The 20,176-nt window shown below is 36.6% G+C and overlaps 1 protein-coding gene across 3 annotated transcripts; it reads left to right on the plus strand.

Moving 5' to 3' along the window:
* Positions 1-206: 206 nt before the first annotated feature.
* LOC101261282 (inositol hexakisphosphate and diphosphoinositol-pentakisphosphate kinase VIP2) lies at positions 207-20,140 on the plus strand. 3 transcript variants are annotated; one of them, XM_010317964.4, is made up of 30 exons: positions 207-972; positions 1,103-1,162; positions 1,239-1,285; positions 1,415-1,498; positions 2,398-2,461; positions 3,359-3,512; positions 3,924-3,994; positions 5,631-5,735; positions 6,206-6,298; positions 6,758-6,832; positions 7,423-7,508; positions 7,739-7,945; positions 8,027-8,126; positions 8,223-8,293; positions 8,898-8,979; positions 10,376-10,534; positions 10,674-10,716; positions 11,026-11,108; positions 11,320-11,382; positions 11,470-11,544; positions 12,373-12,498; positions 12,782-13,023; positions 13,207-13,251; positions 13,413-13,479; positions 13,813-13,884; positions 14,536-14,786; positions 14,947-15,004; positions 15,573-15,740; positions 19,326-19,400; positions 19,527-20,140. In XM_010317964.4, exons 1-30 carry the CDS (start codon positions 793-795, stop codon positions 19,788-19,790), a joined length of 3,270 nt encoding a protein of 1,089 aa, XP_010316266.1. In that variant the 5' UTR covers positions 207-792; the 3' UTR covers positions 19,791-20,140. The 3 variants fall into 3 exon arrangements, with proteins under 3 accessions (XP_010316266.1, XP_004232245.1, XP_069150660.1); XM_004232197.5 differs by having other exon boundaries at positions 405-954; XM_069294559.1 differs by having other exon boundaries at positions 727-954; positions 3,908-3,994.
* Positions 20,141-20,176: the final 36 nt, after the last annotated feature.

Genomic DNA, 20,176 nt, shown 5'->3' on the forward strand with positions numbered 1-20,176 from the left:
TAAACCTCGAGTTGGGGACCTCTTATACTTTTTTTTTTATTATTAAAAAATAATGGAACATGATGATAGACAAAAAGACAGTAGGATCTTTATAACAAACAATGACAGCAGGGATAAAGCAGCACCAATCCTTAAAGATTACCTTTCCACGTCCCCTTTTCCAAGTTTCCTTTTGTCTTTCACTTTCTCGTTATGTATATTCCAGAATCGAACTGAGTAATTAATAAAGTGAATTGAAAATTATATGATTTTAAAATTTAAATTTCAGCATAAGCATAATTTTAGTTATATGAATATATTTAAGTTGAGAATTTTTTGAAATCAATCTTTTCGTCTTAATGAAATAATGATAAAATCTACCTATATATAACCTTCTTTCTGATAGTAGGTAAATAAATTTAGATATGAATAAATTAATTCGAATATAATTATTATAAAAAAATTTGTGTACTCCGGAATTCGAGATTATCCTACATTAGCGACCTCCTAGTGGATTAGGTACAATAGTAATTTCATTTTTTCTTTCTTGATGACGGTTCGCAGCAGCCTTTTTCCCCTGTACTCGTGACTCCATGTGTTTGTAGCGTAAAGCCTTATCAAGATTCTCTAAGATTTAAGTATAATACGGTGGAGTTTTCGATCTTCACCTTATTATATTTTATTATCTCCTATACTTTATCCCACACAGGATTCTTGAATCTGTGGTATCTTTTACTTCTTTCAGACTTTTTTTTTTCGTAAAAGAAAAGGACCCTTTTTCCCATTTTCTTGAATTAGTGTTTGTTTGTTTAAATGGTAAGTGGGGTTGAGAGAAGTGCAAATCTTGGAGCTTTTTGTCAGTCAGAGAAGAAGAAAGAGAAAGACAAGAAAAAGAAGATGAAGATGAAGAAGGAGAAGGAGGAGGAAAGTGTCGGGAAGAAGATAACTATTGGTGTTTGTGTAATGGAAAAGAAGGTGAAATGCGGCTCCGAGGTTTTGTTCTATGTTGTGGTTGCAATTGCACAGCATGCATCATTACCAGTCTACTAGTTATTAGCTTTCCAGTAGGTAGATATTAGGGACCCCACACTGATTCGTTTTCCCTTTGTTTAATGAAATTTAGGTATTTTCTGCGCCAATGGAACAGATTCTTGAAAGATTGCAGTGTTTTGGGGAATTTGAGGTATTCATCTTCTATACTGATTTTGCAATGTGTATTTTCTTATTTGTGATTAAGAGTATATTATCTTTACTTGTAGGTTGTGTACTTTGGGGACAAAGCTATTCTTGAGGATCCAATTGAGTGGTACATCCATTTCTACTTCGTATCTATGATTTGTTATGCATCTTTTCCATGAAAAATCGTGTCTGTCATAAACTATACTATATACTCTGTTTCATGTTAATTTACTAGCCTACTATGTTGTGGTGACAGCTGGCCGTTATGTGACTGCTTGATTGCCTTCTACTCCAGTGGATATCCATTGAAGAAGGCAGAAGCATATGCTGCATTAAGAAAGTAAGTTCCATTCATCCTTTGCACTATGTTGTTTTAATGCCTAGGCATGCTCGCTTTCAATTTTATGGCATTTTGTGTCCTCTTAATATCTATTTTGACAATCATAGATTTTCTTTGGCATGCTTGCAATATAGGTGTTAGGGATTTTTTTCTCTGATTATTAGAAGTTCAGCCTCTGTCTATAGCCATATAAAATCACAAGACTTGTCTGTGTATAAACGACAAGCTTAAGGTTTTTGATGTCATAAATTGATTGTCAATCTCTTTCTCTTTTTAATCTGTTGGGGTCTCAAATTTGATTACACATATACTATGCTTCAGACTTCAGTGTAAAATCTGTTGTTTGTGATCGACTCTTCTGGCAATCTATAAATGATAGCACATAATTCAGGACAGATCTGAAGCATTCATTAGGAGCTCCAAGGATAGCACATAATTCAGGACAGACCTCATTAAAAAATGAAAATACAAGGCGTACGCCTTTTCCTTTTATCTTTGTTGTTCTTTTTTGTTCCTCATTATGTCCGTCTGTCTTTCCCAACGAGATGATGCACTAGTCTGTCCTCGGGTTTTTTGGGAATTATCGTTGATCTGTTTGGCTATCTTTCCACCTCAGGTAAAATTTTGGTATTTGTAATATTGAAAGAACTGTCTGGTCATATTTTTTTTGTCTAGACAAGTTCCCAAGACCAAGAAGATCTGATACTGTTAGAGTTATGAAGCTCCAAGGATAAATATCTCTTGCAATGATGGAGTTTGGCATCTTAACAGAAACTTTTTTTGGACAAAATTCTTTTGTTCTTCCCTTTAAATGTAATAAAGAAATATCTAACACAATTACATCAACCTTGCCATCACAATGCACAACTTATGATGCTATATTATCTCTTCTTTCTCAGGCCTTTCCTTGTGAATGAATTGGAACCACAATACCTTCTTCATGATCGGAGGAAAGTATATGAGGTATGTATCAGTTCTTGGTTATTTTTTCTATTCAAGTGAAGTTGAAAAAACTTATGAGTTGTTTATTTTTTATAAGGAAGATTCTTGCAGCTCTTTAAAATATCTCTTTTGGTTATTCAGCCTTTACTCTGATTTATTTGTTTTAATTGCTGGGTTCTTTCAGTGGTATTTGTAATGGCTGAGGTCTGATGCCGTAGTTTCCATTTGCGTCGGTCGTTCTGTTTTCTTAATGCTGAGAGTTATACTTCCAACATAACAGAATATTTACTATTAGGTGGTAAGATCTTCCAATAATTAGAGTTGGAAGTGTTATAGACTTGAATGTGTGGGGAATTAGCCACAACGATTGTGTTTAGTTTGTTTTCAGTTTAATGCTTGGTCATCAAATGAAACTTCCTCATCTAGATATGTACAGAACTACAAATTACAAAGATCCTAAAGAAGTGCATCGTCTTTTATAAGAGTCAATGAGTATGTTGATTCTTTTTAAGAAAATGTTATACAATCATATCTGTCTAACTGTTTTGCAATAGTATTTATTTTTTCATTGAAATCTTGCAATATCATACTGATATAGGAATCTGACCAAATTGGACATATGTTCCCAGCTTTCTTGCTTCAAGTTGTTGAGCTCTCCATCTTGGCCTACATGTGAAATGAAGAAGCTGCTTATAAATAGTCCATTGGATCGGCAACTCTACCCTGGTGGTGGGGGTGGGGGTGGGGGATGCATTTGTTTAAACTGACCTTCTGTAATAATAAAAAATAGTCCATTGGGTCGGCAACTCTACCCTGGTTTCTGTGTGTGTGTGGGGGGGGGGGGGGTGCATTTGTTTAGATTAACCTTCTATAAATTATACTAATATCTTCCTTTCTGTTTTGATTGGGGAAATTTAGCGTCTTGAGATGTTTGGAATCCCTGTGCCAAGGTATGCCTGTGTTCACAGAGAAGTACCTAACCAACATTTGGATTATTTTGTTGAAGACGATGACTTTGTTGAAGTTCATGGGAATCGCTTTTGGAAACCTTTTGTGGAAAAACCTGTCAATGGTCAGTCTCTCTTTTCCATGGATGATCAATTTTTCATATTTTTTTCTCTAGGAGTAAATGTATGTGGTTTGGCAGGCTGCCAATTAGATGAGAAGATAGGACTCATATTCTCTTAGTTCCTTGATAACTAACCACTTTGGTGGTGTCATAAAAGTCAGGAAAACAAGATGCCTCTTGGTTAAGATTTCATAGTTGTTAGGTTGTTGTTAACATGCTGTTTTCCAAGTTCAGTTTGGTTATTTTAAAGAACTTTTGTTTACCTTACATATGATGAGCGCTATTAGCACTGCAGCCTTTTTGAACAATCGAATTCTTGTTGATGTTGCCTGCTTATGAATATGCTGCTCTTCTGATATGTGAAAATACCACTCAGATGGTAAAGATCAATCTCTTAGTTTGCTTCTTATGTAGCTGATGACCACAGAATAATGATTTACTATCCTAGTTCAGCTGGTGGGGGAATGAAGGAATTGTTCCGTAAGGTAACATATTATTTAAAAGAAAATTGGAATTGCTTTCTTCCCTTTGAGTATGATTTTTCAACTGCTTCTTGTAAAAGTTCTTTATATCCAACCTGCAACTAAATATGTCACTTTAAAGTGACATTAGTTTGTCAAATCATTTTCCACAGATACTTTAATATGTCTGTACTTCCTGAAATTCTTTGAGCTTGATTCAAATGTAAATATTACATTTCTTAGGATCATCAAAATCAAAGAATCAGGAGGGTTAAAAGAGTGGCTGCACATCTTCTAGGTCCTTTTAAAATGGTTGACATTCTTTTAATTGCCCAATCATAACCTCGTTGGAACCGTACTTCCGGTCTATTTTCTGCTATATGTTGGAGTAAACTGATGTCTGTATATCATTTTTCACAGTCACTTTGATAAGTCAATACTTCCTTAAATTCAGCTTATCCAATGTAAATATTACATTTCAGGATCATCCAAATCAAATAATCAGGTGTTAGAGAGTGACTTCACATCTTATAGATCCTTTAAAAATGGTTGACATTCTTTTAGTCTCCCAATCATAACCTTGTTGGAACCTACTTCAGAGCTATTTTTTGCTATATGTTGGATTAAACTGACGTTTGTATGTGGTGAAGTAACTTCTCTTTAATTGGCGGATGACATAACCATGATTCTGTCAAAAAGTTATTCATCTGCCATCACATACTTTATTGACTTTTTAATTTAGTGAAAAGTTGAGGCCAAAACATTCTGATATGCTCCCAAACTAATTAGGTCCTAGGGCTAACTGGCACCCCAAAAGCTAGCTCAAAGGGAGGAGGATTACCAAAGCCTTATAAGTAGTCCACCCATCTCATTAACCATCAATGTGAGACTTTTGTCATTTTTAACACCCCACCTTACGCCCAGTGCTTAGCATCTGGTGCGTGAACAATTTTTGATTTTTGGGTCCCCCAACATTGGGTAAAATGGACTTTGCTATGATACCATGTTAAATTAGGTCTTAGGCGTAACTCATACTCCAAAAGCTAGTTCTTGGGGTATGAGTTAGGCTCAAGAACTAATTTAACATGATATCAGACAGAAGTTCTGAGATCAAATTTCACTGCCACCAAATAAAAAAAAAGAATTTTCACGTGCTTGGCCATGAAAAAGGATCGTGAGACGGCGTGTTGAGAATATAATCAAATAATAAAAGTGTTCTCTATAACAACTTAAGCCTTTAGATGAGATCACTCACTGTTAAAAGTGTCCTGGTGCACCATTTGCACTATTTAACAAAGATAGTTTGTTTCTCTTTCCTCTGCTTGAATTCATAATTCTCCTTAATGCACCTTCCAATGCATTAACTAACTTGGAAGGTACTAGAAACAGTGACATCATATAAGTTTATACTATTCCACCACACTGCTAATCAGAATCAATTTGCCTCCTAATGAGAGGTGTTGTCTACCCTACAAAGTGATTCTGCATCTTATTTTTCATCATTAAATGTTAGGTTTCTATGTTCAAACATATCATCTCTTATCTCAGTAATTATATTTTATGTTTACTGTTGGATTCATATACGATCCATCAACACTGATATGTGTGTTTGAATATGCAATTACAATTGATGTATTTTCACTTCTTTCTTTTCCTTCAGGTTGGTAACCGCTCAAGTGAGTTCCATCCAGAGGTTAGAAGAGTAAGACGTGAAGGATCCTACATATATGAGGAATTCATGCCCACAGGAGGAACAGATGTTAAGGTTCCTAAGTTTATACTTCAGTATCGCAGCGTGAATAATTTCTCCTTAGTTGTCAAGCAGATTAATTTGTTTCTGGTCTATCATGGAAGTATACTTGAACAGTACCTATGCTGCTTGAGGTCGTCCTCATTTTCGGTGAAATTGGATCTACTAGATGAGTTATTGTTGTAATATAGTATGAGAAATTACATTGTTGTAATATAGTATGCTATAAGGCATGTAAATGTGTGCCGTCCAACCCTCAGCCTAAAAAATAAAATAGAAGGGGAATGTTGCATACGTTAGATTTATCTCATATACTTATCCTAACAAGTAACCTGCATAACAGATCATAGCTTCCCGACTTGGTTTCGTAAGTCTAAACATGTCAAGCATCTCGTAGATGGGAGTAACCATGCACATGTTTTTGCATTGCGTTAAAATTTTGTAGCCTATCTCATGATTTGAGCTTTCTTTTTGTATTTATGTAGGTGTATACAGTTGGTCCAGATTATGCACATGCAGAGGCAAGGAAATCTCCTGTTGTAGATGGTGTTGTTATGAGAAATCCTGATGGGAAAGAAGTAAGTTGTTTCTTCAACACAAGTCTTCCTATTTGTTTTTATTCTGTAATTTGGATGCCTGTTGCCACATAACAAAGAAAAGAACAGAAAAACAAAGTATCATCTTCTCTGCCCTTTTAGATTTAATCTTTGTCTTGCACGGTGTGAGAGACACACTTATCAGAGGTGATAATTTACAAGCAAACTCAAAAAGAGAATACATCCAGCTATTAGGCTAGTGGTTTTAGTTAAAACCACTGTTTCCCTGGGGAGGGGATAAGTTTGGTTTGGGAATGGGGAAGAAAACAAAAGAACTTATCAAAGTATTGAGCTTCTGTTCCTCTAATATGGAAATGCCTGAGTTCCAGCATTTATCTTTTCTGCATTTAGATTAAAATATGTAAATTTGTCAGTTGCAATCACTTTAAGTTGCTAGAGAAATTTATTCAGCAATATGTTGATAGTTGCTTCATTTTGCAGGTTCGATATCCTGTTCTCCTTACCCCTGCCGAGAAGCAAATGGCTAGAGAAGTTTGCATAGCCTTTAGGCAAGCCGTAAGTTACCTAAATTTACTAATTCATGTCAGCATATATTGGTGTATGCTGTTGTTTTACCTTCAACAAGCATGATGGAGACTGTTGCAGCTATTATAGGTAGTTCCATCCTCATCCTCGGGAACCCCTCCTGGTAGAGGTTAAGCAGCATCATTCTCTATGACATATCATGTCATTATCTGATTTGTCCTCATAGTCTACTTCATTGCATGTTTTGAGTAGGTTGACTGTCCACTATCTGACAGTCAATTAAACATTTCCTTTCTTTGCCTCTAATCTCTTGTGTTCTGTGCATATAGTCCAACTGCAGAAGATATATGACACTGATGTCCTAGCAAACCAGTCACAAAATATTATACTGTAATCTATATACAACTGGATTTATGGCTTTTCTCTTCCTGTCTCAGCCAAATAAACATGATTATCTTTTGTATTGGGGTTTAGAGATGCATGAAGATCTAAGGATCTGGAGCATATATGCAAGCTAATTTTCCCTCTTTTCTGTTCTTTGATAATGTTGACTAAGTTATTGCTGTTTAATCTGTGTGCCCTAAGAAAATTAAGCAATGAAATTACCCTTCTCGTTTCAGGTTTGTGGCTTCGATCTATTGCGTAGTGAGGGGCGTTCATATGTTTGTGATGTAAATGGCTGGAGCTTTGTGAAGAACTCTTACAAGTAAGTTTCTTCAGTTTCCTCAAATATCAATTTAAATGAGACATATACTCCAATGTAATCTTTCCTACTTTTTTGGTGTTAGTGTAGAATCATACTATATTTCTGACATCACTTTATCTCTATGGTTAGCATAATTACAATAGTAACTGCTATATGACTGGTACTATCTTAAGTTTGTGCATTATATGATTTGTTTTAAAAGATAGTTATTGCAACGATGCCAAATAAAGGTACTATGATGATGCTGCTTGTGTATTGAGGAAGATGTTTCTAGATGCAAAAGCTCCACATCTTTCATCGACAATCCCACCAATTTTACCATGGAAAGTCAGTGAACCAGTTCAGCCTTCTGAAGGGTTAACACGTCAAGGAAGTGGGCTGATTGGCACATTTGGACAAGCAGAGGAACTACGATGTGTTGTTACAATTGTTCGGCAGTAAGACATACTCCTTATGCCTTAGCCTTGCTGGGGAGATCCATTTGTCTCCTTTACTTAACCATTTCTCAACTGTAACAGTGGTGATAGAACTCCAAAACAAAAGGTGAAGTTGAAGGTTACTGAGGAAAAACTCTTAAATTTGATGTTAAAATACAATGGCGGTAAACCTAGATCAGAGGTGCTTCTTTGCTTTCATGGTACAACTGTTTTTCTTCATCTTTTTTCTGATGTCTTAGATGATTAAGATTGTTCTTCTGCTTTCAAACTTGCGCAGACAAAGCTCAAAACTGCTGTGCAATTGCAAGATCTTTTGGATGCCACCAGAGCCTTAGTGCCACGTTCTAGGTTAGTGAGACTCTGATTCTTATAGAGCATACATAATCACATTGATCTCTTCAAGCGCCGCCCCCCCCCCCCCCCCCCAAAGAAAAAAAAAATGAAGGAAAAATAGTGTTCTTTTATGCATGTCTTGTATTGTTTTATGTTTGAACTTGAGCCGAGGATCTGCTGGAAAAATAACCTCTCTACACACCACACTCCCCAGACACAACTTGTGGTGCTACACTGGGTATGTTGTTGTCGATTATGCTCAAACTGAACCGTATACTGATCGTTAGTGCGTCATAACTTTTTGAAGTCAATGTTATGAAACTACGTCGGATATGTTATATATGATTCTTTTTTGATGAATTAAGAAGTTATCATTGACAAAAGGCAACTGGATGGTGCATTATTACAAAAGCAAAAGCTTGAGAACTTAATATATGTGGTACATGATGCATACACAATAACAACTGATCCAATTTATTCAATTTTGTCCTGTTTCAGTTCTAGTTTTCTTTGTCGTCTGGTTAATGTTTTAATGTACTTGAGCTAAAAGAATGTCATTTCCTGATGGAATTTGTGTTGAAGCAAACATGGCTTACTTGCTTTTTTTTTTGTGTGGTAGGCCTGGCCGGGAAAGTGATAGTGAAGCTGAAGACATTGAGCATGCTGAGAAACTTCGTCAAGTAAAAGCTGTTCTTGAGGAGGTCAGTTGAACTAGTGCATTTGGCACTATGCAATAGTATAAGTTGGTAAACACGTAGGAGAACAACAACAACAACATACCCAGTGTAATTCCTCCAGTGGGGTCTGGATGTAGGAGAAAATGCTATAAAAATATGTCTACAGTTGATTGTGCATCCATTTCTCGTTAGAGTAATTATGGTCTTGGGATATATAAATTTACTCTGCGGGCTTGAACTTTTTTCATATCTTTTTTTCCCCTTTAATTTAGAAAAAATGGGGCCTTAGCAAACTGCATTAATCATAAGTGAAAGAAAATTAAATGTGATCTTGCATATTATTCTCAATCTTTTAGGAGAATAACATCATTGATCACACTGATAAATGATAGATAGAAATCCCATGTTTTCTATTTCACCATCTAGGATATTTTTTGAAAGGTTAGATTTTGGATTATAGGTATTTGAATTATTTTTCATTACTAAAGTTCCTTTCCCTTGTCCTGTAATTCAGATTTGGGCCTATCTCAGGAGTTCTAGAATAGGAATTGGAGCTGGAGAATATCTTTGTATACTGGGAAATAAGTTATCCCTCTTGCGTGTAACTGATATTAATGTCTGGTTGAAAGAAGAAACAATAAAACATCCCAATACAATAAGACAATGCCTGAAGTTTTCCAGTGTTTCAAAAAATGATTTAGGATTTTCTGCTGGCGTTAGGAGGATAGATGAAATTGTTGTTTGAAAATTCTTTGCATAGATTTCTTTGTGTTACTAATGTATAGGAAATTTGACATTAGAACCAGTTCTGATCCTGTAGGAAGAATTCTTACTTTTGACTATTATCATGAAGTATAGATCTTTAAGTCATTTCATCTGCAACATGAACATATTTGCTTCCATAACATGATAACAATGCAGTATGTTCCTTCCGTTAGCCAAGCTAAGTAGTAAACCTAGTTCTAAACATCCATACACCATCTATGTTATGGTCTGGTTTACTTAATGATCACTGTTATTGGCTGAGTAAAACCAGTAGAACATTGTGACTAGTGGTGGCATGCAGTTGTTAAGAGTAGTAGATTATGCAAAAAAGTGTCCTGTTAGGGTAAGAGGAGAAAATCGTGAGAGTCAAAGACTCTGGAGCTGGTTGATCTTTGGTTCATCAAAAATATTTTTGGGTTGACATATTAGGAAAGTGGAACCAGGGTGTGAAAGTGAATGTTACGGCAAGTATAATGGCAGCCAGTATGTTGTTCTGCTTTTCTTTCTCCAATTCTGTTGTTTCCTGGGCTGGCATGTATTTTCCAAAAAATTCCATAACTAGATTCCAAAAAGACATACATTATGCATAAAAACATTCATGCTTTCAATTTCATCAGTTTATATTGATTGTTAAAAAGTTAAATATGGATGGCAGGGAGGACATTTTTCTGGAATTTATAGAAAAGTTCAGCTAAAGCCACTAAAGTGGGCTAAAGTTGCCAAGTCGAATGGTGAAGGTGAAGAAGAACGGCCTGTTGAAGCTCTTATGGTTCTGAAATATGGAGGTGTTCTCACTCACGCTGGCAGAAAGCAGGTTCTTTTATGCATGAAATATTGATTTATAATATTGTGAACTAGCTTGACCAGTTGAAGTGAATATTCTCCTTGTGATAGGAAGGTTTTTAAATATAATCTTAACCTTCCTTTCTTGCTTTGATGGAATTGCTTTGTAGGCTGAAGAGCTTGGAAGATACTTCCGTAATAACATGTATCCAGGTTGGTTGGTGCCCCTTTGTCATCTTTCATTTTACTTCCCAAAGTTTTCTCCAAAATTACATCTTCCTTCTGCAAAATGTGGTTTAAGAAAGTTTCAGATAAACTACTTCCAGCTGAAGCACTTTCAATATAAAAGTATTGAAAAAGTTTATTTGGATCATCTCTTAAATGGTGTACAAGAAGTTGCAGCTACAAGACTTAATGCTTTGATGGATATCCTCTTTTCCTATTTGATCAAACTGGGTGTTGGGGGGCTGGTGGCATGCTCAGTCAATCTGATGCTTAATTTCCATCTGCTTTGTAACACAGGTGAAGGTACAGGCCTCCTTCGCCTCCATAGTACATATCGCCATGACCTGAAAATATACAGCTCTGATGAGGGCCGTGTGCAGGTTAGTTCCTTGCTTTTGCTCAAGTAATACTTAGTAGTCTTAAGAATTAAGCTTTATCTGTTTGTTTTCTAATTATTTCTCCTGGTTGATATTTTAAATTTTCTCATACAAGTACTCTAGTTTTATCACAATCTTAAATTTTCACTCATTTCCTTGGCCAATTGCATTGTCCTCTAATGTTGAGTTTGTATTATGCATGATATTGCGGCAGATGTCTGCAGCTGCATTTGCTAAAGGTCTACTTGACTTGGAAGGACAATTGACACCTATCCTGGTTTGTATGGTGTTATAGGGCATACTTCTAGAGTTGGATTCTTACAGCACAGATGATTGAACCACGTGCTTTCTTCTTTGTTTGAAGGTATCTCTGGTTAGCAAAGATTCTTCAATGCTTGACGGACTTGACAATGCCAGTATCGAAATGGAAGATGCTAAGGTTTTCTTTTCCTTACACTTCGTTCAAATTTACAAGCTCATTGGAAAATCTTTAGCTAGTATTGATTCAACTTTGTGGTTGTTTCATCCATATGTTTGATTCTAAGCAGTGATAAGTATCCATTTCAAATCTGATGCTATTGATGCAAGTGTCAGTGATCATTACCTTGTTAGAAGTTTGTTTCATTGGTTCCAAGTTTTTCTGATTCAACTTTGCCAAAGGTATCTAAGGATTGAATCCAAAATTTTCAGGGAACTTGAATTCATATGCCTAAAGAACTTAATCATCTTTCAAGGAAGTCTCTTTTTCAAAAATCAAGGATTAAGTGGATGAAAGTTGCCAATTTAATCATCTTTCAAGACCTAATGTTTCATATTTACTGCCTGAGGCAGGACACAAGGCTACAAGCAATTACAGCTCCCATCCGCTATATGAATCCTCTACCTTGTTGCGTCTGGGGAAGGATATTTAGATAACAATCATGTTGCAAATGTTTCTGTAATGACCTTGACCTAGGTCCTAACAGTGTCTCTGATGTTGTGGTACAAGGGTAGTGCTTTGGTTTCCTCCCACTTGCCTTAGCCTTAGAACATTAGGGATGAAAAATAGTTTGAGCAGGGCATGTTAGGCCTATTGGGTAGAACTTTTGTGAATATTCAGTTCAACATATTGTTTTATGTTGTTTAATATATTTTTAGACTGATACAAGGATACTGAAATTAGCATTGAATCAGAAGTATAATCTTGTTTACAAATTCAGGATTTTTCTATTTACAGAAATGCTTTTACTTTCTGCTGTTAAAATACCTGTCCTGTTGTTCTCTTTAGGCAAGGTTGAATGATATAATTACTTCCGAAACAAAGACACTTCATATTAATGGATCAGCAGAGAAACCTTGGATGGTTGATGGAGCAGGACTCCCTCCTAATGCATCTGAACTTCTGGCCAAATTGGTAAAGTTTTAATGTGTATCTCCCATTTGATCAATCTTCCAGTCAAAATCAGTTTAAAATTCATGATTCATCGTATAATTCCTTCTGTTCTTGTTGAATATTCATCTTTTACCCCCTTACTGTACTTTTTTCCCTTCTCAGTGGAATCCTTTGTGAACCACTGATTTTAGAGGACTAATACTGCAAGCATTTGAATTTGGTTCTTTGGCACCATTTCCTTCTTTTGTGTTGCTTTGTATCTTTCTATAGTTTCATTCTGTGTCAATCTGTCTCTTGCAATCAGGTGAAATTTACTAAGAAGGTGACAGAGCAAGTGAGGCTTCTTGCTAAGGATGAGGATGAAGAACTTGCAGAGGCAAGTCCATATGATGTAATTCCACCTTATGATCAAGCTAAAGCGCTTGGTAAAACAAATATTGATGTTGATCGTATTGCTGCGGGTTTACCTTGTGGTAGCGAGGGATTTCTACTCATGTATGCAAGATGGAGAAAACTAGAGAGGGATTTATATAACGAACGGAAAGAGTAAGATTTTGTTAACTTAACCTTATTCTGAGCTTGAACATATGCTTGTTGCTTCTTTGACCTTTGCTGCCCAGATACTAGTTTATTGGGATTGTCCTCCTTCCTATCTCAACTGATCTGCTCATTGTGGATTTAATTGGTTCCTTGTTGGTGTTTCCCCTAACACTCGATATTTAATTACAGCCGTTTTGATATCACGCAAATTCCAGATGTTTATGACTCGTGCAAGTAAGTGAACTCAATAACATTCATAGCATATTTGGTTAATGCAAAATACTTTTACCTGCTTCTATAGCAATATGACAGTAAAAGAGCTTGTTCAAGCTTCTATTTTGTCTCTTGTGTCATTGTCTTTATGTTCTTTTGAACTTTTTGATTTTTTTTTACAGGTACGACCTCTTGCACAATTCACATCTGAATCTAGGAGGCTTGAATGAACTTTTTAAGGTTGCTCAGGTACAATGACGATCAACTACAAATATGAGTAGTTTCTTTTGAAAAAAGAACGGATTCCTCCACAACCCCCACCCCCACCCTACCCCCAAGAAAGAAAGGAAAAAGAATCCAAAACAAGGTTTTAGTTTGGTATCAGATTATGTTATCTTAATTTTCTCTGTAGAACACTTCCATATGACATTGCTACTTTTCCAGCTCTGCAGGCTATGAGTCTGTTGTATCCAGTATTTCTGAAATTCTTTTTTTTTTGAATATATGAGGGTTTTGCAATGTTATCTACAGAGTTATTATGACCGACTTCTAAAAGAACCTGTGATTGTTTTTGAGTTTCAGCTACTTGCAGATGGTGTTATTCCAAATGAATATGGGATAAATCCAAAGCAGAAATTAAAGATTGGATCAAAGGTAAAACTTCTTACATTCAGATCCAGGTCCATTTCTCAGTGTTTTCCTTTGTCTGAAGTAGACCGATCTACATACTGTTGGATAGTGGGAAGTAACCTAATATCATTTTGTACCTCCCTGGTCACTATTGGCACCCTTATATTTCATATCTTAATCTGAATGGAGTGTGTAGGTTAATGAAGAAGTCTAGCTAAGTTGTGTTTTGCTTGAAAGTTCCTGGTAGATGTATTAGGTATCTTTTAGTAGTTTGTCAGTTTCCCTCCACATACCGTCAAATATCAATGTCCACAACTACTAAATCAATGGTTCACCAGCTATCAGAGTTCCTCGTCTCTTATCACTGGTCTGCAACAAGGATTTGAGACTACTAGTTATTGCCACTTTACATTCTAATTTGGCTGTGCCTGCTGTCCACTCAGTTTCCTAACTAAATTGTCTTTAAGCTTTTCAAAAATCTGGAAATAATTAAACAACAATTCTTATCCTCCTCAGCTAACTTATCTTGGGTCCGCCACTATTTTGTTACTTACTTTTCCTACAAGAATGTAAAAAAATAAGGGTGGTGCAATTAGTTTGCATTTATTGGGCTTCTTGTATGGTGGTGAAGGCTCATGTAGACATCAATGCATAATCTATGAGTTGTTCATTCAGGTTGCTCGCCGCTTGTTGGGTAAAATTATGATTGATCTAAGGAATACCCGTGAAGAAGCTTTAAGTGTGGCCGAATTGAAAGGTAGTCAAGACAATTTAGCAGTGAATAAGACAACAAAGGAAGATACAGAGCATCATACCAAGCCTCACACTCGTAATGAAGAGTCTAGAAGAACTAGCTTCAATAGTGAGAGATCCATGGATCAAGATGATGATGATGACAAAGAGCCTAAATACCGCTTAGATCCAAAGTATGTGGTCCCTTTTATTCACTTAATTTAGATGTTCGGTGAACTTGTTTTCATAGGTGTTACTTTTGTGTTTATCTAGAAATGTGCCGGTAGATTACGATAAGAATGTGAAGTGCTTTATTGTATTGTATTTGATTATTTTGTGATTTACCTTTTTCAGGTATGCAAATGTCAGAACACCTGAAAGACATGTGCGAACACGCCTGTACTTTACATCAGTAAGTGGAAATTTGCAATTTTCTTGTTATTCTACTATATTTTCTAGCTGATGTACGTGGTTTTGGCCCAAGGGAACTTTTTTGGCTCGCACAGGAGCAGCATCTTGAAGATCAGAATAAATAAATAAATAAATAAATGAAAATGTCCTATTTTAGCTTGACATTTTAGTTGAGATGGTTCACATAACTTGATTATTGTAAAAACTAACAAACAAAAAGCCAAACTCTAAATCAACTTCTATAATATCAAATATGGATGGTTAATTCAGACTTTGAAGTTCATAAACAGTTGATGCGCGAAGGAGAATAATCCGTCACTTAATAGTAGTTCTCAGTTTTCTTCAGCTGGCTTAATTCTGTGATATGTAACAATATAATATGTATGCAATGTGGTATTTCTCTGTTTGAACATATATTAACCCTGCTTGTTTGATATGATTAGATTCTTGTTAGACACTTTAGTGCTATTAACATTTTGCTTACTGTTACATTCTCTATTTGTATTATCCCCTAATCCCCCTCCTCTTCCTATCTCCAATTCTAGTTTATTGATTGTTTGACTTGACAGGAATCACATATCCATTCCTTGATGAATGTTCTTCGTTATTGCAACCTGGATGAGTCTCTTCAAGGAGAGGACAGCCTTGTGTGCGATAATGCTTTGGATCGCTTGTACAGAACCAAGGAGCTAGATTACATGAGTTATATTGTATTGAGGATGTTCGAGAACACTGAGGTTCGTACATCTTTTTTTTTTTGAAAATGCTAATTTCGTCTATTCCTCAAAGTCAGTACACTGATCAGTATTTACAACTACTTCAAATTCTACTATCTTTTACTAAATTGAGTCTAGTACATTAATTAAGGAGATAGTATCATTTGAGTATAATTGATTACACCAAAAATATAGCAGCATAAGACAATTTAGTTTGACTTTTTGCATACTATTCTCAACACTATCGAAAGCTCTAGAGTTCCTTTCCTTCCATATTGCCACCATATGCTAGCTGGGACAATTTTCCATCTGTCTCTATTCTTGGATTTCCTCCCAACTCTGAATTGCTTCTGTGATCTTGGCAGGCATGGTCCATGACATACCTTATGACTCAGGAATAAACTCCATAGTTGACTTGTGATCTTGCAATGTAGAAAGAGATGGTTAATGTCTCAGCAGTTTCCCCACAAAAGAAACATCTAGAACATAATGGTATCCCCCTTCTTTAAGTTGTCTTGAGTTAGTACAGCCTCCTTGGCTAACAACCAAACAAAACATGCCACTTTGAGTGGAATTGTTGACTTCCAGAGTCCTCCATGGCCAGTGACTTTGAGGCTGATTGGTGTGGTTCAACCAGTTGTATGCACAACCCACCTTAAAGCTGCCCTTTCGATTGCCTTTCCACCACAAAATGTCCTGACCTCCTTCCCGTCCATTAAATTGCCCAATGGTGTTGAAAAAATCTGCTATCCTTTGAATCTCCCAATCATTTAATTGTCTTCTAAAGATGAAGTTCCACCCTTGAGGAGTCCAGTGATCTACTTTAGTCTTCTGTTGGTGATATACTAGAGAGTATATATCTTGGCCTCTAGCCTACCTGCCTCATTCCAAGCATCTTTCCAGAATTCTGTTTTCTCTCCATTCCTCACTTTGATCTTTGTGTTAGCCTTAAACTCAGACCACAGAGATCTAATGGATCTCCATACGCTAACCCCATATGATGTAGTCACTTCTTTGGTCATCCAGTTATCTTCCTCTACATATTTTGCTCTAATGACTTCCTTCCAGTAGGCCTGCTCTCCATTGTTGAACTTCCATAACCATTTCATCACAAGGGTTTTGCTTTGATACAACAAAATCCTTATTCCGAGACCTCCCCACTATCACAACATCCCATTTAACCAAGTTTTAGCCTTTCCTCTCAGTGTTTCCTTGCCAAAGAAATTTTCTTCTGATTTTATCCAACCTAGTGATTTGGGAATCGGAAATACTTACATCATATAGGTTAGTAGTGAATCAAGAACAGAATTAATCAAGATCAACCTGCCACCCCTGGAGAGATATTGTGATCTCCATCTTGCTAACTTCATTTCACATTTCTCAACCACATTGTTCCAGATTTCATGACTGAGATTTGGCCCCCAAAGGCATCCCAAGATATGATGTAGGCAGTGCTTCAGTTTCCCCTCCCAGAACAGCATTTAAAGCTTCCATGTTGTGTACTTCATTAATTGGATAGAGGTGGTTTTTCCTCTAATTAATGTGTAGACCAGAAAACCCTTCAAACAACACTAGGATCATCCTCAACATCTTTAGTTGGCCTTCATCAGCATCACATAATATCAATGTGTCATCCGCATATTGTAGATGGGTAATTTCCACATTATCACTTCAGGCTGCTGACTTCAAAACCTCTAAGTCATCCCCTCACTTTAGCTGATTTGATCATATTGTTCAGCCCTTCCATAACAAGTATGAAAAGGGAAGGAGACAAAGGGTCTCCTTGCCTTAATCCCCTCTCTACACTAAAGAAACCAACAGAGGATCCATTCATAAGTACTGAGAATCTCACAGTAGTGATACAATGTCTGATCCATTGGATCCACTTCCTCCCAAATCCCAATCTCTCCATTGTGGTCAAAAGATATTCCCAATTAACATGGTCATAGGCTTTCTCCATGTCTAGCTTACAAAGTATTCCTGTTTTCTTTTGCTTTTGTCTGGAATCCACTGCCTCATTAGCTATCAACACTGCATCCATGATATGTCTTCCTTGGATAAAAGCCATTTGTCGGGAATCCATAAGTTTAGCCATTACTCCTTTCATTCTCTCTGTCAGATTTTTAGCAAAAAGCTTATAGATGCTGCCTATAAAGCTGATGGGTCTCTCAATTCCTGAGCACCCTTCTTCTTTGGAATGAGAGTAATAAATGTTGCATTCAAACTTCTCTTCCTGCTCACAGAAGTTTTGGAAAGCTTTCATGGCTTCCTCCTTTTCCACCTCCCAACATTTTAAGAAAAAACCCATGGTGAATCCATCAGGCCTAGGTGCTTTATCAATTGCACACATTTTCAGACATTTTAGGACTTCACTCTCCTCAAAGTTCCTCTGCAGATTCTCCTTTTCCTCCTCTGTTAACCCGGGGCAATTTGCATCAGTATAGGCAGGTCTCCAGTCAGTAGTCTCAGTATATAGCTTCTTGTAGAAGTCTACTATCTCTCCTTCAATTTTTGCAGGATCTTGGGTTAGTTCTCCTTGGATTACTACTTCATCAATGTTGTTGTACCTCTTGTGTGCATTGGCCATTTTGTGGAAGAACTTGGTGTTCTTGTCCCCCTCTTTTAACCATAGTGATCTTGATTTTTGTCTCCATGAAATTTCTTCATATTTGAGCTATTCCTCAAACTCTAGTAATCTAGAGTTTGTCCTTGTTACCTCATCCTCTGTTAGTGCTCTACCCTTACTAGCTTCGTCAAAAACAGCTAGCTCTTTGGGTAAGTTCCTCCTTTTAGCTCCCAGGTTCGCTTGATCACTCCTGCTTCAAACCTTAAGCTTTTCTTTTAATGCCTTAAGTTTTGAAGCAAGTATGAAATCCGGTCTCCCAGAGAAGCTGAAAGTGTCCCACCATTCTTTGATTCTGTTTGTGAACCCTTCTGTGTCTAACCACCAGTTTTCAAACTTGAAATAATTTTTGTTTTGGTTCCACACTCCCCCAAGCAACGTAATAGGAGTGTGGTCTGATCCAAGCCTTTGTAAAGCTTCCGTTTGATGTTGTTGAAGCTTTCATCCCATTCTTTTGATATCAGAATCCTATCAATTCTGGAGGCAATGTCTTGATTGTCTCCTTTGAACCAAGTATACTGGCCATCCTCTAGTTGAGTGTCAAGCAACTTCAGATCTTCTATGAAATCTGAAAATTCCTTCTGAAGAACAAAGAAAATGAAAAGGGCAGGATAAGTAGTTGCTCGTGTGAATAAGTATTTTGGTGTACCTTAATTATATGGAAGCTATTTGCTGCTTTTCTTGGGTGTCTGCGGGTAACTCTGCATCTTTCTATCATGGCTTTACAAGCAAAGAGGCTATCTTGAATGTCATAATGTTTTGAAGAACTGAAATTATATTGTGATCTCCTCATTTTTTCTTGGCAAGTAAAAGAGATGTGTTATTTTCAAATATTTTCAGTGCACTGCAAACTTTGCCAAAGACCGTCTGGAATTTACACTTGATTAGCATTGTAGCAACATGTGATATAATAATGTTTTCGTCTGATGTGAAATTGCTGATAGATGTCTGTCGGATTCATATTATATTGAAATTTGATGCAGGTGGCTCTGGAAGACCCTAAAAGGTTCCGCATAGAGCTAGCTTTTAGTCGTGGTGCTGATCTATCACCACTAGAGGTATTAATCATGTCACCTCTTTCTTTTTTTTTTATTGTCTATGCGGAGCTGCAAGAACAGTTCTCAATTATGACACTGAAGATGAAAGAGACTGCAGCTTATTTTCGTACCATGGTTAATTTGCAGGTAAATGATGAGATAGCTGCTTCATTGCATCAAGAGCACACACTGCCAATAATGGGTCCTGAAAGGCTTCAAGAAGTCGGGTCATATCTTACGTTGGCAAACATGGAAAAACTGGTGCGTCCATTTGCCATGCCAGCTGAAGATTTCCCACCACCGTCAACTCCTCAAGGGTTCTCTGGATATTTCTCAAAAAGTGCATCAGTTCTAGAGCGCCTAGCAAAGATATGGCCCTTCCACAAGCATGTGAACAACAATGGGAAGTAGTACAATATTATTTTCCCCTGTTGGATGTTTCTGCTATCAAACTGAGTTGTGGAGATTGTTTCCTCTGGAGGTATTTTACATTCAAATCAGTAGCAGCTGAAGAATTCTGGAAGAGGAGCTACACTGTCAATTACCGTTCAAAAAATTTTGCAGTAACGTTTAGCGCCAGCCTGGGCTCACAACTAAATATATAATAGAGTCGGCCTATAATGTAAATGAGCTCTACTATGAATTCTTGTTTGCTGTTTAATTTTAACTCTTTTGCCTCTTGCTTATTTATGGCTACATTGACATGGTACTGCTATTCGTGAAATACCTGATTAGAAGCAAGAAATTCCCATTCATAGAAATGTCATGGCATGTTTCCAATTTGATATATTTTGGTA

This window comes from Solanum lycopersicum, chromosome 2, assembly GCF_036512215.1.
Source record: "Solanum lycopersicum chromosome 2, SLM_r2.1".
In the NCBI taxonomy this organism is placed as follows: Eukaryota; Viridiplantae; Streptophyta; class Magnoliopsida; order Solanales; family Solanaceae; genus Solanum; species Solanum lycopersicum.